General features: G+C 44.1%; 1 protein-coding gene and 1 long non-coding RNA gene across 3 annotated transcripts; one reads left to right on the forward strand and one right to left on the reverse strand.

Annotated features, from left to right (window-relative positions):
• Positions 1-2: 2 nt before the first annotated feature.
• Positions 3-12,906, forward strand: LOC121658317. 2 transcript variants are annotated; one of them, XR_006013931.1, is made up of 3 exons: positions 3-499; positions 1,188-1,229; positions 7,164-12,906. It is a non-coding gene; the product is annotated as an uncharacterized LOC121658317 (long non-coding RNA). The 2 variants fall into 2 exon arrangements; XR_006013930.1 differs by lacking the exon at positions 3-499 and adding an exon at positions 512-742.
• On the reverse strand, positions 9,393-27,224 carry CRKL (CRK like proto-oncogene, adaptor protein). The gene is made up of 3 exons (XM_042015088.1): positions 26,410-27,224; positions 22,782-23,244; positions 9,393-14,165 (listed from the first exon to the last, which is right to left on the reverse strand). Exons 1-3 carry the CDS (start codon positions 26,721-26,723, stop codon positions 14,031-14,033), a joined length of 912 nt encoding a protein of 303 aa, XP_041871022.1. The 5' UTR covers positions 26,724-27,224; the 3' UTR covers positions 9,393-14,030.
• Between the last annotated feature and the right edge of the window lie 43 nt (positions 27,225-27,267).

The raw sequence follows: 27,267 nt of genomic DNA on the forward strand, positions 1-27,267 counted from the left end.
GCTGGGGCTCTTGAATCACCCGGTGCTGGACAGCCAGGCTGATCAGGACTGCAGGCTTGCTTTGGGTTCACCCGACTGCCCGGGCTGGGGTTGCTGTCGTGGTGCTCCTTGAGCCTCCCAGGAGACTCTGACGTGCATTTCCTTGGTCAGCTTAAGTACCGGGTCACTTTAAGGCAATCCAAGCAAGCAGCGCAAACCCCCTTCCGGGAATAACAACATTCTTCAAGTCAAATGGGTTTTTATTGCAGAGCTTAAAATCTACTTAATTCCCGAGCCCCAGGCTGGGATCCATGTGGAGCCTCTTAGCAGGGGGGAGGCAGCATTTGGCTGGAGCAACAACCAGTGCTGGTCACCCACCGTGAGAGGCCGGAGCGGCTCCAAGCCACATCCCTGCTGCCTGGAGCTGCCCGCCGGGCTGGCCCCTCTTCCCGCTCATCAGCAGCCACATGGGCGGCTGCAGGTGCCTTCACTTACCTGCCTGCCCGCCCTCGGCCTCCAGGTACTCAGTGAGTGGCAAAGAGAGAGGGATAAAACTGTGCAGGGCTAGCTGGGGAAAGGATGGGTTTTCCTGGATGGTGGTGGGGGTGGCTTGTCTTGCATCTCTCAGCTGCCCTGGGCACAGTCGTGCTCAGAGACAAGACCTTGCTGCAGCATCAGTGGCTGTGAGGGAGGCCTGTTCCTGCCTGTCTCCAGGGCTCTGTTCCTAGTCCTCTGCTGCTGGCCTGGCTCCCTGCTCCTCCAGGTAAGCTGCTTTTTACTGTCCTGGCTTGCAGAGCTGTAGTGAGGTCTAAATGTGCTTTCTGGACATTGCAGCAGATCTGGGGAACAGCAGGAGGAACATGGAGAGGCTTACAGGACACAGCGAAGGAAGTAGGAAAGGTGTTTCTCCCCCACAGCACGACATGCACATCCCAGAACAAACCCTGAAACGTTCTTGAGACCTCAGCCTGAGCAGAAGTGTCAGATAAAATTTTAACTGAGGGCGAAGCGACCCTGTGATGCAGGGTTGAGAAGAGGTGCTGCAGCTGTGCTGAGCAGTGTTGCTGTTCAGCTTAGTTTAGTGTTATTCCTTTTTTGTTTTTCCAAGTCATGTGAGTTTGTTTTACGACCTGAAGTACTTTGCTGTGGGGTGCTGGATTGCCTCTGACACCTCTCTAATACTCAATTTCTTTTCTTTGAACGTGCAGGTGTACAACTACAGTGTTCCTGCCCAGACAGCGCCCTGCTTGGTGAGTGTAATGGATGGATTTAATTTTAATCTCCTACAGTTCTCTGGGGACATGCTGAGATTTTTATTCCTTCCTCCTCTATTTTTACTGAAGAGGGTAAATTATGTGCCTCCATAAAGCAGAGTGGGCAGCCAGTGATACAGGATGGGCACTCCCATCAGTCATACAGCAGGCATAAAGCACTGCTCACTTTCAGTATCTCTGCCTCTCGTTGTACAAATAAGACTGTACATGTAAAACAGCAGCTGTTCACAGGAGAGACTTCCTGTGTGCTGGCACTGTCACTCCAGCTCCCATCTGTGGGGTCGCAAAGCACCGGCACCTGCGATCTCTGTAACATCCTTGCTGGGAGGGAGATGGTGCATTAAGGGTAATCTGTGTGGAAGTGCTGGTGCAGAGTAGACAGGGATGAGTCAGGCGTGATTCCTGTCACACCACGGGGTCTGTCCCCATGCTGGCTCTGTTCGTGCTGAGCAGACAGCCCTCTGCTCGCCCACAATCTGGTATGGGCTCTGCTTTGCCATCTAGATGGGGCTCCATGGAGACAGAGTTCTCCAGAGCAGCTCAGGCACTGCCCAGCAGCATTCAGGTGAGGGGGAAATGGGAATTGTTTCAGTAAGTGTAAGTCAGCCCTCCAGGGATAAAGGCAGTGAACTAGAGCAGTGGAGGGGATGTGATCAAACCCGATGTCTACCAAAGGGATGTGCTGAGTATTGCACTGACATAGGCTGAATGACACTAACGTGCTCCCTGTAGAGCCCCTGGGGACACAAGGGCATTTTGTAAATCCTGAATGAGAAAGCTCGGCCAGGACAGCGGTGTTCTGCTCCTCAGGCTGGGCTGGCAGTCCTGGAGCCGCCGCATGTTCCTCATCCTGCCCGTATGGCTGTTAATGGCCTTGTCCTGCTTCCATCCTCAGGGAATAATTGCCTCACACTTGAGCAAATGTGCTCGGTGTTTGAAAGGAGTCTATCGATTTGTGAGTATTTCTGAAAGCCTCACAGGCTTATTTCTGAAAGCCTCACAGGGCCCTGTTCCCTTTGAAGTGTAAAAGCATCTGTCTGTCTCTGCTTCTCGAGCAGTCTCGCGCTCCATTTGCATCTCCTCTCGGGCTGCCCAGGAATCCATCCCTGGCCCCATGCAGTGCTCGGGTTTTGACTGCTGAGAGGGCTCCCTATCACAGGAAGATGGGACTTGGAGGCAAAGGTGCAAAGCTTCAGTCTAGGGAGGGGGTTGATCTCAGCTTGCAGCCAGGGGTACTCAGGATGGAGCTGTTCCTGGAGGCCAGTATCCAGTACTCCAGACTGAGAATGTTCTCATTGGTGTTTATCTGTGGTGGGTGTGTTGATTAGGAAGGAGAGGAAATAGCCCCTGGCTTCTTCCCACCATAGTACTTTACTTCCTATGCCAGGCAGTGTTGGCTGGTAAGGAAGAAGGTCAGACCTGGGCTGCCTTGGATAATCCACCATCTGGGAGTTGAATTGCACACGAACGACCAGAACCCCTTGATGGTTCTCTGATGTGCATTTGAACAAATACTATAAATGTCGCCGAGTCCCGGGTCTGTGTGTGGGCAGCTCAGCCTGTGATTCTCCCCATCCCATCTCCCCGGGCTGCTTGTCCCTACCAGGGCATTTTCATATAGGCGCAACCTTACAGGGGTGACTGTATTTCCAGAGCTAGGACTCAGAGCTCTGTCACTCCTTGGTTATCCCAGGGGTGGTGGTGAGCAGACAGTGCAGATAACTCCAGGCTGGAATTGCAGGGGCTGCCTGTAGCCACTGCCATCCAGCACCTCCCAGATGGTGTGCTGGGTTTCCTATTTCAAGGGGGCCCCAGCGGAGCAGCCGTGGCACCTCACTGCTGGAGGCAGTAAATGGGCTCCCATCTGGTTTTAATGATCAGTAGCACTTTGGTGCTTGTTTATTCCCGTGTTTTATGCTTCAGCAATAAAATATGCCTCAGTTTGTTCAATCCATCCTGGCGCTGGATGCAGATGAGTTCACAGCCTCTGACAAAGAGGTCCCAGCGGTACACAGGATGTTGTCTGTTTTGGTTTTTTTAGACAGCTGGGCAGAATCAGGTGATGTAGTGGCTTTTGAAATACAAACATCAGTGGACAGTATAGAAGGCAGGGCACACAGCTCATCATACCTAGCAAAGAAATCATGTCCTTAGATTAAAGGAGACTTGGTTCTGGAGCCAGAACTGTCTGCCCTTCTACCCCCACGGGGTAGCACAGAGCTCTGATGTGGAGACTGAATGAAGTTAGTCCCAGCTTTAAACCAGGTATTCAAGGAAATTTTGTCCCAAAGGGCTGCCTGCAGCAGTCACGGAGCTGTAGCGTTGTGCTTTAGCTGTCCCACCACAACGCTAAAGTGGCAGTGGAAGTAGCAGAAGCACTGGCAGGGCCTCGTCTCACTGTGAGCACACACCAGCCCTTTGACAGGTTCCTGGTGCCACCATGCTCAGGGTGGCTACAGTGGGCTGGGAGTTGTACAAAATTCTCTGGGGTCAAAACAGTAATCTATTAAATTAATCTAAGAGGGAAGCTGTTTGTAAGGGGCTGTGGGGTTTTTTTTCTGTCCCCAGCACACTCGTGTTCCCTGGCTGGTGTGTCTGGGAGTGGGGAGCAGTCTGCTGGCAACTCCGGCACTGACGGGTGGTCCTCCAAAGGGACAGGCAATAACACTTGGCACATTTCTGGCACTCAGTATCTGGGGATCCTGAATCAGTTCTGCAAAAGCCAGTTAAGCTTTTCAGCACTTCTGTTGCAGGGTAGGTGGGGACACTAAGGCAGAGATTAAAGACAGTAAACCACAGGGGGAGAAAGGGCTCTTTGTCTCCCTTCTGACTTTCATGGAGACCTGGAAACCTTTTGATTTCCTATCTAACATTTGTCTTCTACCCTAATGGTGGAGAAACAGTCTTCTCCGCTTTATTTTCCAACAGTGTGTTCCTTGGAGGATCTTCAGCTCTTACCTCTAAAAGAGCATTGATTTTCTGCAGAGACCCTTTTCTCAACTGTTTGTCAAGGCTTGGAGCTTTAGGTGGCAACTAAAGAGAGAAGGATTTTAACAAACTAATTAACCTCCCTCCAAGTCATTCAGGGTCTGTTCCCTTGGTGCCACTGATGTTGCATTTGTGCTAATTTCCCCTGGAAGGTCTAATGTAGGGGGAACGATTAAAGGAGGCTTTTTTTGGGCAGTTTTTACACAGCAGGAAGAGGGAAGGTGGCAGCAACTGCTCTGTTGGGTTATTGCTGTCCCCAGGGTCATCTGCCCAGCCCCTGCTGGGGCCAGAGCCCAGCTCCCTACTCTAGGAACACTTGGAGTGCACCACTGAGACTGGCCAGGACCCAGAAAGGCAAAGCAGTCCCTCAAACCTCACCAGGTACCCTCTGAAATGGGGCTCTGGGTTACACTAAATGTGTCACCCCAGCTTCCCAAACAAACATGGGGTGTCAATGTAGCGGGAATGATCTTCTACAGAGCTGAGCAAGTTTTGCCATCGCAGTGTCAGAAAGGGCATCTGCTCCTCTGGCTTTCAACTGCAAATGAAGCAAATGGCAAAGCATTGACAAAGGACCTCCCTGGCCTTTGCCCTGGCCCAGTGCTGGGTCCAGCCTCCCGACCCTGGACACGTACTGATGGTGTCAAATCTCCTGGAATCAGGGCAGAACTGTATCATGGTGCCCTGGAAAAAGGAAACCCTGATTCTTACTGATGGTCCTAAGAGCCTTGTGCTGTTGGAGTCGGGTGAGGCTCTGGGTGGCAGGAGACAAGTGAAAGCAGGTATGGGGGTACCATGCTCATCCTCACGCTGCTCCCAGGCTGAAAGTGGGGATGATAAGGAGAAATAACGCTGTGATTCCTGGGATGTAGGGCTGGGAGAGCTTGTGAGCTGTGGCACAAACTCCTTGAGTCCAGACTATAAAGTACTTCACAGGCCTGTCCCAATTGCCTGGCCTATTAGTTTTATGGAGGGGCGTATTGTAAGGATGCAGTTGGTCTCCTTTTGCCACGGTAATGAAAATATAACCACGGTAGGGAGAGAGAGAGAGAGACCCTGTCAGGGAGGCAGCGGGAGCCTGTGTTTGGGAGTTGGGGTCACAACCCTGTGGGCTCCTGGGGTCCCCGGGTATCTGTCGGTGCCACTGTGGGTGCACTTCGGCAAGGAGAGCCTTTGCCCCTTGGCCCAGCCGGGGGTTCCTCCGGGCACCCCCGAGCAGAGGAGGAGGCTGGAGCCGGGCATGCACAGGCAGGGGCACAGTGCCACCCAGTGACTGCGTGTGACCTGCGAGGGGACAGCTGGGGCAGCCTGCAGGGGGATTGCTGCAAAGGTGCTGAGGCCTGGAAGCTGCAGCAAGGGCATCCCAGGGCAGTGTGGAGAACAGAAAGCTGAGAAATCATCGACGTTGTTGCTTTGTGGTTACAGGGCACAAGGAGCAAAGCTCTGGAGCTGTCGTGCCATGTCTGGAGCGAGGGTTTTGCACAACTCACTCAGGTGCTGACAGAAGCCAAGTGTTGGGCAAGTTGGGGCTGAAGCAGCTCACGTTTTAGGAGGGACCTGTCAGCAAAACAAAGGGAGGAGGAGGTGGTTACCTGGGACGAGCTGCTCTCCATGGGGAGGACGTGTCTCTGCTTTGGGAAGCACAGGTGGCTCCTGGGCAGCGTGTCTAGTCCCAGAGAGACAAGGCTGTCTCAGGAGCTGCCTTGGAGCCCCTTGGCCTGTGCCAGGAAGGGACCTCTTGTGTCTTGGGTAGTAGGAGCCAGCCACGTGTGGTGGATTTGTGAGGTTAATGCAGGACCTTCCCTCCATTCCACCCAAATCCTGCCTACATTCCTTGCTGGGTCAAGCCCTGTGTCTTGTGTTCCCAGGCTTAACAAGTGTCAACAGACAGTTTGAATGGTGGGGGAGAGGGAAAGGAGCCAGGTACAGTGGGGCATGGTGCCGGCATCTCCCGAGGTGGCTCCTGCAGTAAATCACTGCCCCAAGTAATGCCCTGATATGTTTCCAGCAGGGACTGTCTCTTGGAGGAGGTACAGACCGTGGCTCTATTTTGGGTGATGACTGCAGAGCCCATGGAGCATTTGGCAGCAGGGAGGGGTGTTAAATCAGCCTGTCCTTCTCCAGGTACATCATCTCCACCCCCCTCCATTTCCCACAGCTGTTCCAATGCGGCGCTGCCATGGGGCTGCAGGGCTGCAGCATGGGCTGAAATCAGGGCACTGCAGCGAGGGAGGCATGAGCCCTGCATGGCTGATGGATGCAAGTTCCGCATCTTTACTGCCCTGTCTGCACACGCTTTCTGTTCCTAGGCTGCTCTTCAATGTGTCTTTATTTTTGTCTATTTAAATTTGCTGGTGTTGATCCCACAAACACCACTGTGGAGGTCTGTGGGCTTCCACTGCTGTACAGCACAAAGCCTTGCTAGAAATCCAGCACCAGCTGGAGAACCGTTTCCATCCCATCACCCACCTCTGCTGCAATCAGATGGTCACTAGTGATGGTGAGGGTGGATCACTGAGCCTCATACAGGCAGGAGCTGCTACTGAGTACTGGGAGTAACCTTTCTGTCATTGCTGGGGTTTGGGATGATTTTGACCAGAGATTTCCAACGGTGCTGCTTATCCTGCATGTGGTGGTCGGACCTGTGTTAGCACATTCAGCAGAATCCCAGACCTGCGTTAATTTTAGCCTTTCTGTTTCAGACTCCTGCTGATGTGTCCCGTGTCCAGGCCAAGGTGCTATTTCTTGCAGGGAAATGATCTTTGTTAATTTTAGATCTAGTTCTCCAAAGTGCCGAGTAGGCACAGCTATTCCAGGTAGTCAGGCACAGCGGGAGGTGTTCCATCTTTGTGGGATACGGCTCTTCCTAACACAACGAAGGCCGCCAAGCCTGATGAATTACATTTCCTTTGTGCCCTGCAGAGCATGAGGCTGATGCTCAGCAGGAATCCAGCCCAGAGCTGTGTATTCATCGTCACTGCAGACTCAGAGCCAGAGCACCACCTGTGATACCTGGAAAGAGAAAAGCTCTTTCTCTTCAAGGTCAGTGGATTAATTGTATCCTTGGTCACAAGAAGAGGGGAAAAAAAGAGATGGTCTAACATAACAGAAATGGATTCAGCAGGTAGAAGTCCCCATGAGAGCCCCTGAACCACATAATCCAGATCAAAGTAGTAAAGTAACAGATTACATTAAAAACTGGAAATTGAGTCTAGCAATACAGGGGGTCATTACTTCCCAGTAATGAAAAATGGGCAAGTTTGATTTTTGTATTTTTTATGACAAGGATAGCAACAGTGCAGTCTAAGGCCTGGCTGGGTTTGTCACTTCTGTCAGGAGCATCCCTGGGGGTCTCCAGCTTGGCTGCTGAGTGGAGGTGGGCTTAACAGGAGTCCAGTGCCAAGAGTTTCAAACCAACTCCTGTTGTTCACTTATGTCAGTCCCTTCTGTCTGTTCAAAACAGCATGCTCTCCTTGGACTTGCCGCTCCCCTCAGAATGGGAATCCCCGTTGGATTTTGGGTGCAGGGGCAGCTGGGGGAAGGCAAAACAGCATGTCCAGCACTGGCCTTCTACCCTTGCTGCCCTCTGACAGCCCAGCAAGAGCTGCTCCTGCCCGAGGGTCTGGAGAGGATTCACTGGATAGCACAGACTGGGAATCAGTGCAGTGGAGCAGGATTAACAGTCCCTTGGGATCCACACTTTCACTTGAGCTTTAGTGATAAATTTCTAGACCAAATGCAAGTGATGGATTTCTCAGCGCTGACTTTCAGCTGCCCTTGTTGGACCAGCCAGGATGTATAAAGCAGGAGCCAGGTCCCTGCGGATACCCCAGATTTAGCTCTGATCCCAATTGTCTGGTGTGCCAGCGGCAGGTTAGAGTAGTAACTCGTTCAGAGAGGGTTCTGGTTACAAAATGCCTGGAATGAAGCAAGCAGGTGCTGGGAAGGTTAACTGAGGGGAACACTGCGCTAATTTCCCATCACCTCTTGCTCCCCCACCTGCCTCGGATGCAGTGGGATGGATCTTCTGCAGGTGAGGCTGCACCAATGAGCTGCCAGCCCCCGGTGAGCACCGTCACACCACGGAGCAGGGCTGGCTCAGCTTTTAGCTCCAAAGGTTGTGCTAGTCTGAAGCAGGAGCCCCCGGGAAGCAGATGGGCTTGGTCATGGTGGTGGGCGCTGGGTTCCCAGGCTGCTCCTGGGAAAGGTGGGCAGCTGGAGCAGTGCATGGATAGCCCGACTCAGGGTGGGCACACAATGCTCTGCGTTAATGAGTCACAATAATCGGTGCCGCTGTGGCTCTTGGCAAGCTCTTAGGGCTTGCATTTCAGAGCAGGAGGCTCACTCTGGGACAGCTGTGATGGTTTCTGTCCCTGTTGCCAGCCTGTCCCGCCTGGACACGCGGCCCTGCTGCAGCAGGGCTCAGCTGTTCGCACAGCGACTGCTAGTTTGCAGCTCGGGGGATGGAGGGTTCCTGAAACTGGAACTGCTTTACCTTTCCCTGCTGAACTGTGACTGGTGGTTCAACAGCTGCTACAGGAGCAGCTGACCTGTCCTCTAAAAAAAAGGCAGAGGGGACAATATGGGGGACAGAAATCAGTACAGTTGCTCCAAGGTGAGCCAACCCTGCTGGTGAGTGTGGGCCTCAGGAGCTTTCATCTGAGCACAGTCCACACTATGGAAAATCATGAAAAACGGAACTGTGTTCTGCTGTGGCTGCACTTTATTTGACGTATTTAGGTGTATTTCCTACTGGTGTAAGCTCCAACAGACACACCTCTGGGTAGGTCTAAAAGGGTGTTTGTCATCACACTTGTTTAGAAATAAAACCTTTTAAGTAAATCAGTGACAAACTGATGAACCCAGCTCATCTCAGCTTGCACTGAAAAATGGAGGCTTGTGCTGCCTGTTGCTGGACTGAAGTAACTGAACTACTTCAGATTTGCACTGGTGAAAGTCTGAATGCAGGTAAGGCAAACCCACCTTGAGTTATTTTTTGCTTCTTGCTACTACCTTTGACGTTTTGCCTTTTAGCCTGAAACAAGCCCGCTCTATGTATCTGACCTATTCTTGCTTGTGTCTTTAAAACACAACTGGTTTTCTCCAAAACGTAACTTGCCAAATGTGACTATTTGATGATAAGACACTATGCAGAGTTGGCTATGAATGTTTATTAACATCATATGGAAATCTGTACTCCAGAGAAGACAAACACGAGGCTGTCACCATACCTACAGAGTCCAGAGAACCAACACAAGCTTTGTAGGCTTCTCCTTTGCAGCAGTTGAGTGGCTGATGTTCGTAAGTTTTCCTCCCATACAGGATCATCTCAAGTATCAACACCTTGTTAATGATTTAACTGAAAAAAACCCTTAAGTTTAGTTAAGTTACTTTTGACCTGGATTGACTAAAAAAGCAGATGACCAGGATGCGGGTTCTGACTTCCAAACAGATGTTTCTGACGTTTTACACCAGCACCTCGTGGCAGGGGCCAGAGCCCCAGTCACTGCTCTCCAGTGCCTGCACAGGTTACATCTCAGTTAACCAATAATAAGCAAAATTCAAACTGTTGCATACACCAGTCATTCTTACAAGCACAGTCAAGGGCATCACAGTAAACAAAGGTCATGGTTTCCAGAGACCCTTACAAGCCTTGGCCAAAGAGCACAATAAATACAGTGGTGGAAGAGCACAGATGTGTCAGGGTAGAGGAGACAGTGGTAATCTGTATAACCAGAGATGCATCTTTCTCATGTGAGCCTCCAGAGCCCAGCAGTATTGTCTGAGAAGAGGCATGAGGATGGAACAGGAGAGTATCATTCAGCCTGGCAACAGCATTTTCTCCTGCTTAATTCTTCCTTTGATTCTGGAAAACTTCAGTTGGCACACTCTGTTCACCCACAAAACAGGTCATTGTAATGACAGAGTGAGGGCTTAAACACTCTGCTGTTATCGTCAAGGTTTTAAGACTGAACACAACAAATAACACTGTAAGTTGAGGCAAGTTTTATTTAGACTGTACAAACAGGGCGTTGGGGAAAAAACACAGTGGCTTGATGTTGGGACCAGTTCTATGAATTAATTGGAGTAAGAAATTAAAAAGGCACTAATTTTAAGAAAAGACACTCCATATATTCTAAGAATATAATTCATTTAATACTGTTAATCTTATAGCACAAAAAATAAAATGAGCTATGATCCCCAAAATAAATTTTAAAAGCTTACACTTAATATTATTGCCTGAAGATCATGGTCTTTAAATTACATAATGGTGTTTAAAAGTTTACACAGTGAAGACTGTCTCAAATACAAGGCCACCTTTGCCACTGCAGTAATTGTATCCTTGTCCCAAAATACACTTTAACACAAATAAACAGAAAATGACAACTATACAGGAACACTTTCACTGGTCCCAAAAGGCAGTCTTTTAGGCAAATCTCACTTTCAAAGATGGGTATTGAGGAAAATGCTTGAAAACTGGACTAGAAAACAAAGGCAGCCCACTCATTCCCAGGATGTTAATACAATATAAAAAATTACTTTACAGGCACATGAAATGGCACAAAGAATGCTGTTTTTCCCTTTACAAAAATAATGCTCAGGCTCTTCAGAGCCTCAACCCAAACAGGATATTCCCTTTTGTTTATTCTTTCCCAATTTGTAAACAATCATGAATTAAATTAGCGCTTATCCAGTGATGGACACTGATTAAAACAGTTTTCATTTAAACTTTCAGACTGGTCAGAGGCTTCAATGTCTATATACACATGTACACAGCAGGAGGAAGCCAAGCCTTTCGTGATAGTTGACTACAGTGGCACCAGGTCATTACACCAGCTCCTAGTTCCAAAGCAAGGACAACTTTAATGGTGCATAGATTGAAGCCATCACTTGTAGGCTCTCATGCTTCATATTACGGTTACCTTACACGCCCAAGAACATTTACACAGATAGATTATCACTCATTTAAGAGGTTTCATAAAACGACAGCACATGTGTAAGCAAGCGACAAGCGATTGAGAACCCAGAGTCCTTCAAAGAGAAACACACACTGATCCAATGCAGTCTTTATAGGAAAATACTTGTCTCTTAGTAAAATAGCTAAGACACATTTTGAAGCAATGTTACAATCAGCTTAGGCTGGTCAGTATGCTACATTGAAACCACATTTTACATACCTGAACCACACCGCTGCTACTTGGAGAAACGCTGTTCATTCATGGCCTAAAAACAGGTTCACAGAACTTCAAGAATTCTTGTCTTTGCATCAGATACCACTACACACAAATTTTGCATAGTTTTGAAGGTAAAACACTGTTTTTCTGCAGTATTGGAACATAATTAAACCTAAAACAATGGTTGTGTTCAAAGCGTACACCTTATTCAATGAGGGGATGAGTCAAGTTGTTTATTTCAGTGAAAAAAAAATCAGGTTAAAAGTTACGTTCAAGATCTCAAATCTCACAGTATTTATTAACCACACAAAGGAAGAATTCTACAATCAGTCTTCTGAAGAGCTGCTTGTAACTAGGTCAGGCCTGAAATAAGATTTCTCTGCAGCTGACTGAGTTTAGTGCAGTTTGTATTCAGAAGATGACTTTCAGTAGTACAATCTGTGTAGTAAACGTGCAGGTATTGTTGGGGCACAGGAAAAGCATGACCTTCTTTAATTAAGAGAACTGCATAGCTTTTCTTTGCAAGACAAAATGTCAATGCCTATTGTCAAGAATTACAGCACCAAACACTTCAGTCAATGCTACCCTAACTTCACAGTTAATTTGGTAGTAAAATGCTCTACAAGAACTTCTAGACTGTCAGCCACTTGATCAATACTACAGAAAACGTTAATAGATGAATGGAGAGACTTCTTTAAAACCTGGCATTTTGAGTGTCTGCTTGCAAATGCCATTTCTGCAGTTCTTCAGTGCCTTCCAACTAAGGATCTCATGGCACTTCCACATGAACTACTAACAATGTACTTTATTAGGATCAAGCAACACAAATCAACAAGAAAACATGCTGGAATTTAAGACAATGTTTATATCATTAGACATTTATAACATCTGATGACATTCTGCAAGTGTTTGAAGTTTCTCATTTTGCTACAACCAACAGCCTTCAAAAGCTGGAAAATAGGAGCTGCTGTTTTCCTGCCAGCTTCCCCATCGGACATCTGCCTTAACCAGGCTGTCTGAAAAGGGAGGTTTTGTAGTTGCATCTTTGCAGACATGTATTCTGTTAATTCAGTGTTCCATCATTTTGAAAAGAGCATTCCAGTTCACCTACAACACATATTTGAAGAAGGTGGCACAGGATTCCACTGTACCTACGCATTCATATCCTGCACCCAGGCTCAGGCTGAGCACCCGCATGGCATGAACTGCACTCACCCAGGCACAGCCATGAGTTCCCTGCTGGAGTACGATTACAGCAGGGGAGCTTAGGTACAGAAAGAGGGAAGAAGCTATACTAATAACAGACACCTTTGTGGCCTCCTTCAGCCTGAGCATTAACTTATCACATGGGGGAACCCAGGCAGCTGACTCCAATTAACCATTTTCTAGAGGATGCTGGGAGGGGGAGGGACCTGGGTCCTATCTAAACCAGAGCCAATGCCTTAGGAAGGGTAAAAAAAAAAAGATGCCAGCATGCAGAGGACTTGGGATATAAGCAAGGAAAAAGAAAGAAAGGGAAAAAAGAAGAATGAAAGCAGCTCTGGAAGAGAAGCACAGCAACACAGACATCCTGGTAAAAAAAGGTGTACTGTGTTTGAAAAGGAGCTTTTGATGAGCTGGGGCTGGCATGCTAGGAAACTTTGGAGAGAGCAGGGAGCCTGCAGAGAAATGGATATAAAAGGTCTTTAAATGTTTAAATAAGAGGATTTTATCAGCATTTACCAAGTTCCTCTGTCCCACTCCTACCTCTCCTCACCATGGCAATCTGATCTGTCTACTAAGTAACAGCTTGATGACAAGCACTTCTGTACTAGTAAAACTACACTTTCAACACTGCAGAAGAGCTGTAGGTAGACCAGGCCATAAGTGTTTCCCCTTAAAGCTCACTTTCTACAGTTAGTGCTTGCAAAAATCAACAGAAATGCATTAAATATGTCAAAACCAAGTTACAAGTATCAATGCCTCCTAGGTTTCCTTATAAATAAATGCCTCAGCTTAAATGCAGTTCAATCAATGGTTATTTGCATTTAACACACACTGTTTCAGGAAGGTCAACAACAAGCTTAAAAGTTAACAGAAAAGAGCAGTGTCTAATACAACTGCTTAGAATACATAAGCTCCAATTATTGTCCTTTAAAGAAACCATCATTTTAAATGTACTACCTTAGGACAGGTCATTTTAAAACTAAATCTTCTTCAGTTCTAAAATTGCATTTTTGTTGTTGCTTTTTGTTGGACAGTAATGCACAAGTTGCATGTTTGATCTAAGATTAGGGCTCTTCCTACTAAACAAACCAGAAAATGTCCACGGAAGTCTCAACAGGAAAGGTTTTTTTCCCATACCTCTCTGCTATATTCTGGTTCAGTCTTCTCCAGCTTAAGGCCCAACAGTTTTAAAAGTGAAACTAAATTCTGGATGACACGACTATGGTCTGAAGGTCAGGCAGTGACTTCAGTTGTATGTATTCCGAATGTATATTAAAAGAACTGTCAAACTGCAGCAAGCTGGAAAATGGGCAATGCTAGCAATGTGCCATTAAATCATCATCCCACCTCAAACAATGCTAATGATAGCCAGGAAAATGAAGCAGCAGTGTAAATTGGGCAGAGGGAGTCATTCGTTCTCATCTGGGTTTTGAGGGTCAAATATTTTGACATGCGTGAAAGGGAAGAGCCCTTTTCGACCGTTGACTTCTCCTTCCCACTGACCGTTTATATTCATCCTCGTAACCTTCACAATATCTCCAACCTGCATAATTAGAAACAAGAAAAATCCTTATCACATATGGGAATCTCACTTCTGATACAAATACAAATCAAATGAAGAACAACACATACAAGCCTATCATAGGGAAAGAAATCTTGCCCTCTTCTTGGCAGAAAGTTCAATTGAAAAACTACTTTTACTGAATACCAACACTTTGTTGCTAAACATAATAATGTCTGCACTCTTTCTTAGACTCTTAATTACACATATATTTATAAAGATTACTGAACTACACCTCTTATTCTAGGTAAGCTTACAGCTTCATGCAACAGTATCTTTAGCCTAGATATAAATTCACATCAGTAAAGCTACCATCAGCAATGAGTCACAACATTCATTCAAAAGAGCACAGTACTGGTACTGGTTTTAGCAGCAGCTGACTTAAAAGAAATGTAGTTTTTCAAAGAGAGATTCCTAAGGCAAACAAACCATTACTTGAAGATCTAATTCTGATGATCACAGTCTAAGAAGAACCTTCTGTAATTTCTAAAACAACGGTACACTTCCAAAGTGGGGAAAAGCAATCTCAAACTTTTTTTTTTTTTTCAGTAGTAGATGTAGATTCTGGCTTTATTTGTGGTTTTCACATCTACTTCCTGTCAAACCATTTGAAACAGGAATGATGACATGTCAGGCCTTTCCTACCATAACTGTGTCTCTCCCTGTCTGGCAGTGAAAAACGAGAAAAGTCTAAACTATGATCAAGCAAGAAACAACAGCCCAAATGATGATAAATTATACTCTTATTGTTCAACACCTGTATTTAATCTGGATTAGGAAAATTCACAAAGCAAAATATCCAAACTGACAAGAAACATTTAAGACAAGCTAAATACTCATTATCCCTGAAGTGCTTATGGAGAGCTGAACACACGGTCTGTTACAGCAGCTCTCTAACTTTCCCCCTCCCTTCCTGTTTACTTATTTGACTCTATGTGTTAACTACAGTAAATATTTAAAAAGTGACATTAGCAGCTAAGAACTAATTTCACAAAAAGTAGAACCAGCCTATGACCAATGACCAACAGTTTGTAAGTTTCTTTCCCAAACTAGGTCCAAGCTCTTTGCAGTTGTCTCAGTTACCAAACAACTACTGTGAAATTCAAAGGAAACTAGCTTAAATCTTAAAGAAAAAATAGACATTGATACAGTATGTAAAGCAATTTGTCTACATTATCTAAATAGTGTTAAAATTCAGACCAGATGCAGATAGGCCCTTGGCCAACATCCTTAAACTTCTCAGGTGAGACCTGTATATTTTATGTTAAAGAAAAAACCCTGAGTTTACAAAATGATGTGCATGTCACTAGATGATCTGAAGCCCATTTAAACCAGTCACCAGTACTGTAATAGATACTTTTAAAGATCAGTCAGAAGCAAGAACCCTTAGGTGAAATTTAAGATACTATAATAAGGTCCTTGGCAGTCAGTCACTCAATGTTATGTCTCTTAAAATAAAATTTGTTGAACTTTGAAACTATTCTTAGAGGTTTAAGCCTTATGTTGCGTATCAGAATAGAATTAAACATTTAAGCAAAGTGTGTTGCTCTGCCTTCCCTACTTTTTCTCCACTACTTTGGTTGTCTGTGTCCTGTCTGCCCCCCATATTTGAGACTGTCACACTTGAACAATTGTAATCTTGTGCTTTTGAGAGAGGAGAAAACCCTCTGAACTCCCATAAGTTCTTAGGATATAACTGAGACCATATTACTTTTTTCTTTTTTTTCTTTTTTTTTTAATGCTGTTCCTAAACTCAAACACAAAGCCAGCACACAGAATTAAGCAGTTAAACACTGCCATGATACACTGCATGTACACTGAATTCACCCGACTGCTCTTCATCTCTCCAGGGCCTGCTGCAGCATGCTTTAATTGTGTATTTGCTAAAAAGCACAATTTGTCAGACTTCTCACTCAAGAAAGCTTTAAATAGTAACAAGATGACCTAAAATAGGAACCTAGCAAATGTCTCCTTAGGAAAAGGCTGATAACATCTATAATACTCAGCGTTACATTGCTATATTTAAATAACCCTTGAAGGCAGATCTAAGTTCCAAGTTCTAGACCCAAAGTGAAGAAGGTGCAGCCAACATCACAACAGTTTAAAGCTAATAAGGAGTTGCATTTCTACGACACCATACACCAAACCCATTCTCAAACCCTTTAATCTTAAAAATAATCTTTTAAATCAAAAACATAGACCTGCATTTTCTGAGAGTCTCACAATGTAATTCTGTTCATATGCTGTAGAGATCAATCCGTTATCATTTTGAAGCTCTGGAAAAGATGTTCTTTAACTTGGCTCTGAAAGATTTCACAATGTGAATAGGTTTGGAAGTCTTGCTTCAGCTGAGTGAAAAAAATATTTACAATATGTCTCTTATTGCATTGCAACAAACTGCCCTGTAGATTAATGATGTAAAATGCCTTTTATGCTGCTGGGTGGGCAAAGCTGCTGCACACCAGCATCTGCCACTAAAGAGAGCTGGCTGGCAAAAGCTACTCCACACATACTCCCTTATGCCGAGAACCACTGGAATAGTAAATTACTTTGCAATAACTTTCTACTATTTTTGAGAAGGCTTTTTTGTAAATGAAAACTGCTGAACATCCTCTTGTGCTATATAATTTTTAAAATGTAGTTTCCCTGAGAAGACTAAATGAAACAGCATGTTGAAATAAGATTTTTGGCACAGGAACCTTGATTTCATGATAGAGTAACTCATGGATCTTATCTTAAAGATCTTAATTTCAAAAATGTCTAGAAAAATCTGGTCAACTAGTCCCTCTATGTATTTTTCCCCCAAGTAGTAAGTAAAAGCATTATTTGGTAAATGCCTTTTAAAGCATCTGTAACATGGTCAGCTGAGGTGCAATCTCCCACTAAAATTATTTAACACACTCTTTTTCAGAGAATGTTTTAAGCCAGTCAGAAGGATTGTCTTATGATTAAGCACAGGACAGAGTCAGGAGACCTGGTTCTATTCTCATCTCTGCCACAAACTTCCTGTATGACTCTGGACAGCTAATGGCCCTTATCTATAAATCAGGATAGCACTTAGCATCTCTCAGATAAGTTAATTAATTCAGCTGCGAAGCACACCAGCATCACTGGAATGAAGTATCACTACTGAAATGAGTAATACTTCTGAAATGCAGCCATTTGGTTACACCCAAATGATAAAAATAAAAATGTATTTTAGATAGCATCTTTCATTATGTCCTTGTTAGAGCATGAATTCAAAGCCCTGGGGAAACACAAGCTGTGGAACATGCCAGTCAGAAAGGTTACTTCATTCACTCTAGAGTCTTTCATACCTGTCTTCCATTTGAAGCTGATTCATACTCTGCAAAAGGTTTCCTGCAAGCCATTTTAGTCAACCAATTCAATGAGTTTTACAGATATTCCAATAACTGTATGTTAATAGTTCTATGGTTGATAAAGTTCTGTAATATACGTTTAAGGAGATAAAAATGCATTAAAATTGTAAATCATTTTAGCCCACTGGGTCAGTGCTATGGAAAACATTGCTCTCTGGAATCTACAGGGTGTTGAATCTCAGTCATTATCCTAATTAGCGTCACAGCTCACCTTCTTTGGTAACACTAACATTAATACCAAAACAATTGTTCAGACCAGCTGCCTGTCTGGAGAAGAACAGACAAGGTCCAACACTGAGAAAATACCTGATATCCCATTGTCCCCAAGGTGAAGAGCTACACAGAAGTGGCAGAGTTCAGCCACTCTGCAAACAGGACAAAAGGACGCTGAAGGAGCTGGTGCTTTATGTATTGGAAGATCCAAGAAACCACCAGGCTGAAAGCATAGCTTAATTACCCTTCATTTCTGATGTTCTGGGCCAGAACACCGTTGATGCACAAACCAGAGAATCAAACAGTTCAGAGGAAAAGCTTCATCCATTCTTGAGACATGAAAGGAGGTAGAAGGGCAACATAGACATGTGGAAGTCCTAGATCAAATTAATCTGGCCTTGCCTAGGAACACATTAAAACAAAGGAACTTTGCAGTTCACCAAGAGCCAGGAAAATTGTCAGAGTAGGGGTTACAGCATCAAAAAAAGTGCTGCTTTTCCTTACACGGTAGAAGCCTGTCTCCTTCAGATTAAGCCAGTGTCATGATTGCACAGAATTTGGAGAGTTCACTTTCAATTCACAGTTCGAGCAACTAAAGCTCCCTGATCAACAATTCACACTACACAAATATAGGATCAATATATTGCTTAAAATCCAGACTTTGTGGGTTAGATGCATTTTAATGTTTAAGAGAGCAGGCTAAGTTTCCTTGGCTTAAGAAAAACACAATGCTTGTTGTCTACTGAAAGAAGTAGCCTAATTTCCTAATTAAGAAAGTTCTACTGCTAGCACATTTTGGCCTACTTGTCTCAACTTTCCTTTGAAGAGGGAAAAAGTTAACTGTAACCTAATTGTAACAAGCTCAAGAGAAATACTGTAAGTCAGTTATATAATTATGGTGGATGGATATTTATTTCACCAAAACATTTCAGTGACAGGTTAACTCTGTACTAGCAAACATACATGTGTATGATTGCTACATCACAAAAAGATAAACTACTTAACATTATAATACTGGCACGAGTCTATAAAAAGCCATCACTAGTACAAAAACTTTTAAAAATATAGTGCAACTCTTGTTTAAAAAGAAAAAATGAATCTTTGATTCCATAACACTGTCAAGTCTGGAGACGAATTCTAGAACCGCTACTGCCTTCAAAATTGACTATGACACTGATTAGAGCATTGGTAACATATTTAAGAATAATTTTTTAAACACAACAGGTATAAATCTGGTGGCTGCTGCTGGTTTCCCATTTTCTGGTTCCTTATCCTATTTAATTCCATTTTATAAGTGAATATGGAATTTGTTGTTCATGTCCTCGTTAGAGCTTGTCAGTTTGAAACAAGGGTTCATTAGCATACTATTGCTAACAGACTGGCTATAGAATTACTACAAGTTTTTAAAGGCTGAGAAACTTTCAGGTAGACTTTGCTGCTCTGTATCACAGTAACAGTGCCACAGAGTCTTTACTCTTATAAAATGCATCACCTTCATAAAGTGCTATCCTGTAAGTCCTTTGAACGCAGGATTGACCTCCTAGATTTCCCACAGTAATTAGCAGGACTGAAGAATAGCAATGCATGACTCTGTGGTGCAGAGTTCTAGTCCCAATAAGCACAGGACACTGTTAACTCTGTCCTTCATACTCCTTCCTCTGCAGCACCAGAAAGGAAGGAAATAGCTTCTTGGCTGAAAGTACACAAGTAAAGAAACAGATCTGGGTTGTGGGCTGTTGAGCTTTTTTCAGTTAGGGGTTGGGTTTGGTGGTTTTAATTTTTATTTTGTAGTTTGATTGTTTAGTGGTTTGGGTTTTTTTAATACAGTATCCATAAAATTCTACACATATTAGTAACTAGGTTAGTTGTAGTGAGAAACTACAGACTTCAATCATTTCATTAAAAACATTAAATCTGAACAGGCAAAGTAACTCAACAGACAAGAGCATATGTATATTTTAGAAATACATGTAATTTATTGTAGGCTTTACTAATTATTCCCTGGTGCAGGGAGATGCGCAAAATTACATGTACCACTAGCTGTAAGCTTTGAGATAGTATCTATACTTAAAACTACCATTTTAGCCCAAAAGCAGGTTATAATTTAATTTTTTATTTTAGACAGTAAAAGTGGAGTATATAACACAATAGGATTGAGTCAACACTTACACATTAGTAACTTCAATAATACCAGTAGTGTTACCCAGACAGGTTGTGAACTGCCCATTCCTGGAAGTGTTCAAGGCCATGTTGGATGGGGGTTGGAGCAGCCTGGTCTAGTGGAAGGTGTCCCTGCCCATGGCAGGGGGGTGGAATGAAATGAACTTTAATGTCCCTTCCAACCCAAACCATTCTGTGATTCTATATAATGCTAAATAAACTTAACCCAGCAAAAATAAATGCCCTATTAACTAGTATCCTACAGAAATAAAATTGTAGTTGCTCTTAAATTGTCACACTTGTAAATTCACAAGTTGAACCCTTGATCTTTATCCAATCAATCAGATCTTGTTTCAGATTTTCTGTAGAATAGTCACTTGGTTTACATTTTTCATGTAAGAAATTAAAAAAAAACATAAAAACCCCTTGCTTACAAAACAAACTTCTCTTTAACAGGCTATAAATTTTTACCTTAAAGAAAAATTCTATCAGCTTCTGTAAACAATAGTGTACAACAGAAACACTGGACTTGCAAGCAGAGAGCTTGTCCCATTTTCAAGCTGAACCAAGAAGAATGACATCGCTCCACTTAAAAGGAAGTTGAGCAGATTACTATGCAATGGCTTTATTTACTCCAGATGGTACTCTCTTCCTTTTAAGTACTGTCTGTGTGCTGACCACACAAGGCCAGAGCCAGCAGATATTTTGCTTTCATATTGTTTTATCAGTTTAAATGAGATTGCACAATCAGCAACCATGGAATTACACTCACAGCTGAACTGCCATTTAGAGTACACCTATACTAAGGTGGAGAACTGTCAAATACTATTTTTATGAAAGAACACCGTTAACTTTCTTCCCTAAAACAGTCCCATAACCTTACAAAACAGAAGCTTCAAATGGTTCAGTTTATTTAGCAATGTGTAGAGCCCTCACAAGGCTGGTTTTAAATACTTTATCAGGGTCCTGCAGGTGTTTGGCAAACTAAAGGAAAATCATGAAAAGAAGCTGAATGATTAAGAATAGCCCATGTGACAAAAAAATACTGCTATAATGAGACTGGTAAAGTTCCCTGTGCATGGATAGATATGGAGAAGCTGTAACCACTGATTTCAATGAAAATGTAGAGCAGTTCCCAGAATTCTGCTTCTGAAGCCTCTTGAAAAGCCACAGTGTGGATGAGGTACACTTGCAAAGAAAACAGACTGCATGGGAAGACAAAATATGCCAGTGTTGAGAGACACAAAACCATGAGGCAGTAAATGATCAGAGAATCAAACAAAACTTCAGTAATTTGAAGGTTCAAACCAAGTCAAACCTATTTGTTGGCCAGAGAATTAACCCTACTGGTATCCTAGAGTAGTTATACTGATGGGGTTAACTAGGTCATTTAAAGGGCAAGTCAGAAAAGTCTACTTGTAAGGGCCAGCCTTCCAAGTGGTTCTGCTACCCTGCAGCAATTCAAGTTCCCTGAAGTAATTCCATGACACATTGATAACGTAACAAAATCAATCGCTTGCCTTGCTTTGCTTTCAGAAGCATGAGTAGTTTTGGCAGGAATCTTCTGTACAGTGCAGTTGGCAGTGAATTTACACTTTGTTCTGTGATAATTTTCACACACTGTTCACAAATAACAAGCTGCTAGATTTCACAAGACAAAGAAATTCCAGTGATTCATATTCAACCGTTAAACCCATAAGAATAACCACCTGTAGAAGTCTTACAAATGCAGGAGTAAAACAATTAGGGTGAGCACTATGAATAATTGGAAGTCACGAATATAACCTTCCAAATTGCAGTCAAAAATATCAGCTTTGACTTGCAAAGTAACTGAGCAAAAACAACAGGAAAAGTTCAAAAGTATTTTTAAAACCATTATTATTTTACTTGCTAAAATGTTGTTTCCTATGCTTGTTTGCTTGCATTTGTTCCTGGAAGTATTGCAGCACATTCAAATTTCACTTTTTCCAGGTGAGACATTTTTGAATTACAGGTTAACTAGCCTTCAGTATCATCTAAATGCAAAAGTAACAATCTTAGTCTTCTGGATATAGCTTTGAAAAACTTCTTCCAATCAATCATTTATTCCAGTTAAACTAGAACTGTAACATAAATTCTTTACTATTTACAGAATAACGCTCTAAAGTTTTACAAGATATCTCTAATTTAAAAAAAAAAACAAAAAAAACATTGCCAAGCACAGGAACTTCCAGCACTTTTGGAGGTTACACTATACTCCTTCAGCTAACCTCCTCACCCCCAGTTTAGGTCTTAAGTTTCTCAAATTCCACTTTTGAAAACCAAAGTAAAAGGGACTAGAGTATTTCCAATATATTCTGCTCAGATTTCACCTCTCAGCACAAGATCTTCAAGTGCATCTCACAGCTGCAGATCAGAAACACTAAGTGTATCAGCCAGCAATCTTTACCTTTCTCTGGAGGATGCTACTGTCAGTTCTTAGCCTGGAACACGGCAGTGATTAATGAAACACCTCTTTCCTTCCCCAAGATTAGGTGGAGAAGCAAAGCCATCCTCTCACTAGCACTTATTACACAGCAGCATGTGTACACTGCTATCCTTGTAACATTTGCACAGTTGAAAAAGCAAGAAGGGAGGGAGAGTACAGGTCCTAAAGTTACTTACTAGGTCACTTTTCTCAAAGGAAGTGGTACAGATGAAGCAATTCCTGTGGATGTTTCTTCAGAATGTAACCTAACTTCTCAGTCCCTCGACATAAATAAGCAGACTCCACATGAAGTCATCCACACTAACTTCACTATAACAATTTTTAGTTTCTTCTTCCACAAGGCAATTGAAAACTCTTGAGACTGGAGGAAAAACTTACCTCTAATGCCAGCGCAGTCTTGTCATAAGCACAGGGTACTCTCTTTTGGATAGCTTTGGCATAGACTGGTCCATTCTGTGTGGATGGCAGAGGATTGATCACTGCTCCAGGTGTACTGGATACTGAGGGAAGGGGAGCTGCGGTTTGAGGCTGAGCATAAGCATGGGCAGGTTCTGGAATACCGTAACTGTTGGAATTCCTGTTTCCATGCTTCCCAAGAGAAGATCTGACTAGCTTTTCTACATAAGGAACAGGAATCATCCCAATCCGACCATCCTTGTTTCTGGCACTCCACCACTGTTCTTCTGGCTTCTCTACAATTACCAGTATCTCGCCCTTTTTAAATGGAAGATCCTCGGCATCGTTACCAGGAAAGTCATAGAGAGTCCGAACACACTCCACATTTTCTTCTGCAGTGGACATGGCAGGGGCAGATCCAGATCCCATTGGTGGACTTGGATACCTGAGGATTTGGTAAAAGTAATAGCTATTGGTTTCTATTTCCATTAACAAAGCTAAGTACCAGGTTTGCAGTAGGAACATCAATTAGAGAAGAATGACTTACTTGGATTTGTGACAAAAGTATTGGCTTGGTAGCACTGTGAGGCATTTCGTAAGTAACTCACACTCTCAAATAATTACTTAAATACCCGAAGTAGCTTTCCCAGAAATCCAAAATAATCTATCATGGGATGCAGAAAACTGGGAGAAATAATGCAAAATCTTCATCTACCTGTTCTGGGTTGTTGTGAAGATCTTAAGACTCAAATTAATTCTATAGCTTAAGTTATGAGAGTAATGATACAAAAAACCAAATTAAGACTATTTGGGTGACTGAAGCGGAAGGGTAATATATAAAAATGTAGCTGTGAATCTCTCCAAGAGCCCACCACCTCCAAAGTCACCCAAATAATTTTATTTTGTTTTTAACTTCAGCATCCACTTCTAAAGAATTCAGTAACTAAATGCTAGACTTGAGGTACCATAGAGGAAAAAGGGAACAAAATTAAGATGGTATGACAGCTTCATAAAGACAGTATGAATTACTTGCATCCACTGATAAGAAGGGACTAAGAAAAAAAAAAGCTAGCCTTCTAGAAATATTCCTTTGCCTATTAACCATATTCTCTTTATTTTAATAATTTTTTATTACTAAGTCCATCACTTGTCAAATACAGTCACTTTGTTGTCTGTGATAATATGTAAGATTGTGCATCAAATGAGAATGCTTTCACTGCAATCTATTTTCATCATAAATGTTATACATTTTATTCAAAGCAGCTGTCAAAAAACCTTAATGGATATAGGCCACAGCAGATACTTATTATATAAGCTATGATGGTAAGAATGCCTGTCATTAGTCTACTTCGATTCTCTTTTGCTACTTGCAAAATATGATGGAAGTCAAATCCCTGTGATTTCTGCAAGACATGCCAGAAGCCCTGAACAGAAAGGTATTCCATCTTTCAGACACCTCGCTGCAGCCAAAGCAGGGGCAGAGAGTGAACCCTTCAGGGAGCAATTGCTCTGCATAAGCAAGAACTCAGGAACATCAATGAGGATGGTCAGAGCTCCCTACTAGAAACACAAAACAAACAAAGTTTAAAATGGTCCATTTACAACTGTTTTAAAAGTTTCAGATGTCATCTCCAAGATCTAGAAGTACTTTAGGACTCTATATAGAAACCACCTTTCACACTGTACTTTATGAAATTAAAAGAATGAACAGCTTTCAAAAGCACAAGCATCTGAGAGCAATGTGCCCAGGAAAATGCCAGAGAAACAAGAATTAGCATAACAGTTCTGAAGCACATACCTGGCCACCCCTATTCTAAATCTAGTCCATTAACTAAAAATTTAAAAAACCAAAAATCTGGAAATGCTACCTTTCATCCCTCTTGCAGCAGGAAGTCTCCTTCGCACAGAATTTCACACCATCAACTGCATAATTGATTTTTCTAAGAGTTTTAACAAAAATCATGCTAAGAAAAACCACGTAGTCGATCCCATTTGTAGCTCTATAAAAAAGCCTGTCAATTCACAGCAGGTTACATCCCATCTGTCTCTGTGCTGAGAACAATAAGCAACCAAAACCTTGGAAATAAGGTGGTACTAAAATGTTCACAGAACATTTCACACAGGACTCCCAACAAATACCAAGTGAGCAAGTGCAGTCAGCTCTAAGTTCTCAAGTGTTTTGAGAAAGCCAAGTCAGTCATGGCCATAAATGATTAAGAACAAGTTTTTGCATCCAGAAAGGTTCAAGAGTATCCATGCTGGAGAACAGAGATAAGCATGAAGATTGCTTCAGCGTAAGACTTTTTTTTTCTTCCCAACTCTCCACAAGTTTAAGCATGCACATAACACTGGGCAGCTCCATTTAAGCATTCCTGCAATGGTGAAAACTATTTTTTTTTCACCTACCCATCTCTCTAGTCACAATCACTACCCAAAAGGCTGCCAGCAGCTTGAAGAGTTCCTGAAGCTTGAGCTTTCTGTCACATCCTGCCCATCACTTGACAGCTTTTCAGAAAGACTTTTGAACACTTGAGTTTTTCAACTTGACAAGCTATTGTCAACCTCTGACAAGTGACTGACTATCATTAAGTACTGGTCTATGCCAAGGTTCAATTGTGATTATAAACCTCAAAGTTATTCTTTCCTCCTAAGAACTTGCTAATCTGCAAAACATAGTAAGATATTAAAAAAAAAAATTCAGATTCACCTCTAAATTCTGCGTTTTAGTATGTCACTACTTTTCTCTTATTTCATTTCGTTCTATCCAGAAAGCCCAAAAGCCTTGAAAAAAGATACTGAGAAAGGCTTTATTAATTAAAAGTAAGGAATATGTTCTATGATTCTTGATAAGCAGTTTACTGATGCATGTTGCAGGTATGTCCCATGCAGGGACCAGGACAAAGAACTAGCTCATAGCCAAGTCACATTGTCCCATCCTCCCAGAACAGCATTTCTCAGTGAAGTGCATGGTATATGCAGATATAGATGAACAGTGCCATAACCAAACTGTAAGAAATAAGTGTTTCACATTTTTTTGGCGGAGAAATGCCACTCTAGAGGTTTGGGAAATGCTGTCCTAGAATGTATTAATGCTGACTTAACAGGGTGAAGCAGTCTAATCACACAAAAGCCAGTTCTATTGTAATCAGTGTGGGTGCAGCAGTAGACAGCAAACTAAGCTCACAGGCTGTACTTCAATCACGAAAACGACTGGTGAACCACTTTCTCAACCATCCTTGGAATGGAGAGACAATACTAGAAGAAAAGGGTAACACAAAAAGGGTGACATGCTTTGTTACGACCACACCCTCTTTCAAGGCAATTATAGCCCATGGTAGAGGTACATGGTACCTTTACACACAAGGTCAGCACAGGGACCGTGGATAATTTGACTGAAAGAGCAACACTTTAATTGTCAGCGAGATCCAGAACGTTAAGAAGGCCCAGTGTTAGAAACGAATGTTTCCTCAGCATTTATTCATAGCATCTACATCCAGTGCCAGGCTCCCGGAGCTACTCGGCTGCACTATGACACCTTTACAGGTCTCACCTCCTCTTGCCACCCGGAGCAAAGGTGGCGGTGGGTGTGGTGGGGGCGGGGGGCACTCACCTGGGCGCGGGCTCGATGAGGGTGGTGGTGTCCAGGTAGTGGATCTTGTAGAACTCCAGCAGGGCGGGCAGGTGCTCGAACTCCTGATCGCCGATCTTAAAGCGGCGGTTGGGCAGGGAGTTGATGATGTAGTGGGAAACGCGGGAGTTCTCAGACACCGAGAGGACGTAGTCCCCCGGGCAGGTGGACGAGTCCCGCACCAGAAACATGCCGTGCCGCTGCCCTTGTAGTCGCGTCTGCGCCTCCGCCCGGGACACCGGGCCCACGTACCAGCTGGAGCGGTCCGACGAATCGAAACGAGCGGCGGAGGACATGGCTCCGGGAGGGGAAGGGGAAGGAAAGGGAGGAAGGAAGGTGAGGAGCCCGAAGGCCCAGGCGGAGGAAGAGACCCGGGGGAGGCCTGGGCAGAGAGGCCTGGGAGGCGGAGCGGGCTGGGGGCGAGGGGGAAGCGGCTCGTGCCCAGTCCAGGAGAAAGGAAACCCAGGGACAGCGGGATTAGGGAGAAGGAAGCTCCGTGCCGCTGGAGGCGAAGGGCCGAGGAGCGGCTGGGGTGGGGCTGGCCAGACGCGGCGCGCAGGGCCCCAGTCTCCCTCAGCGGCGGGGTGTGCAGGGCATCCTTCCCGCCTCTCTCAGGCCTGCGGCGGGCCCGGCCAGGCGGGTGACGAAGAGCAGCGGCGGCTGACACGGACAAGCGGCCCGTGAACGCGGCGAGAGGAGCCGGCTCGGGGCGGGACGGGGGAGGCAGAAGCGCCGGGCGCCGCGTCCTCCCGCGGGTTCCTCCCCTCAAGAGCCGAGCACCAAAATGGCGGCTGTGCCGGGCCGCGCAAACGCTCCGAGACACCGCCCCGCGCACGCGCC

Source organism: Corvus kubaryi, unplaced genomic scaffold, assembly GCF_017639235.1.
Source record: "Corvus kubaryi isolate FWS band 111438036 unplaced genomic scaffold, C.kubaryi_AGA036_p1.0 split3-37173, whole genome shotgun sequence".
NCBI lineage: Eukaryota > Metazoa > Chordata > Aves > Passeriformes > Corvidae > Corvus > Corvus kubaryi.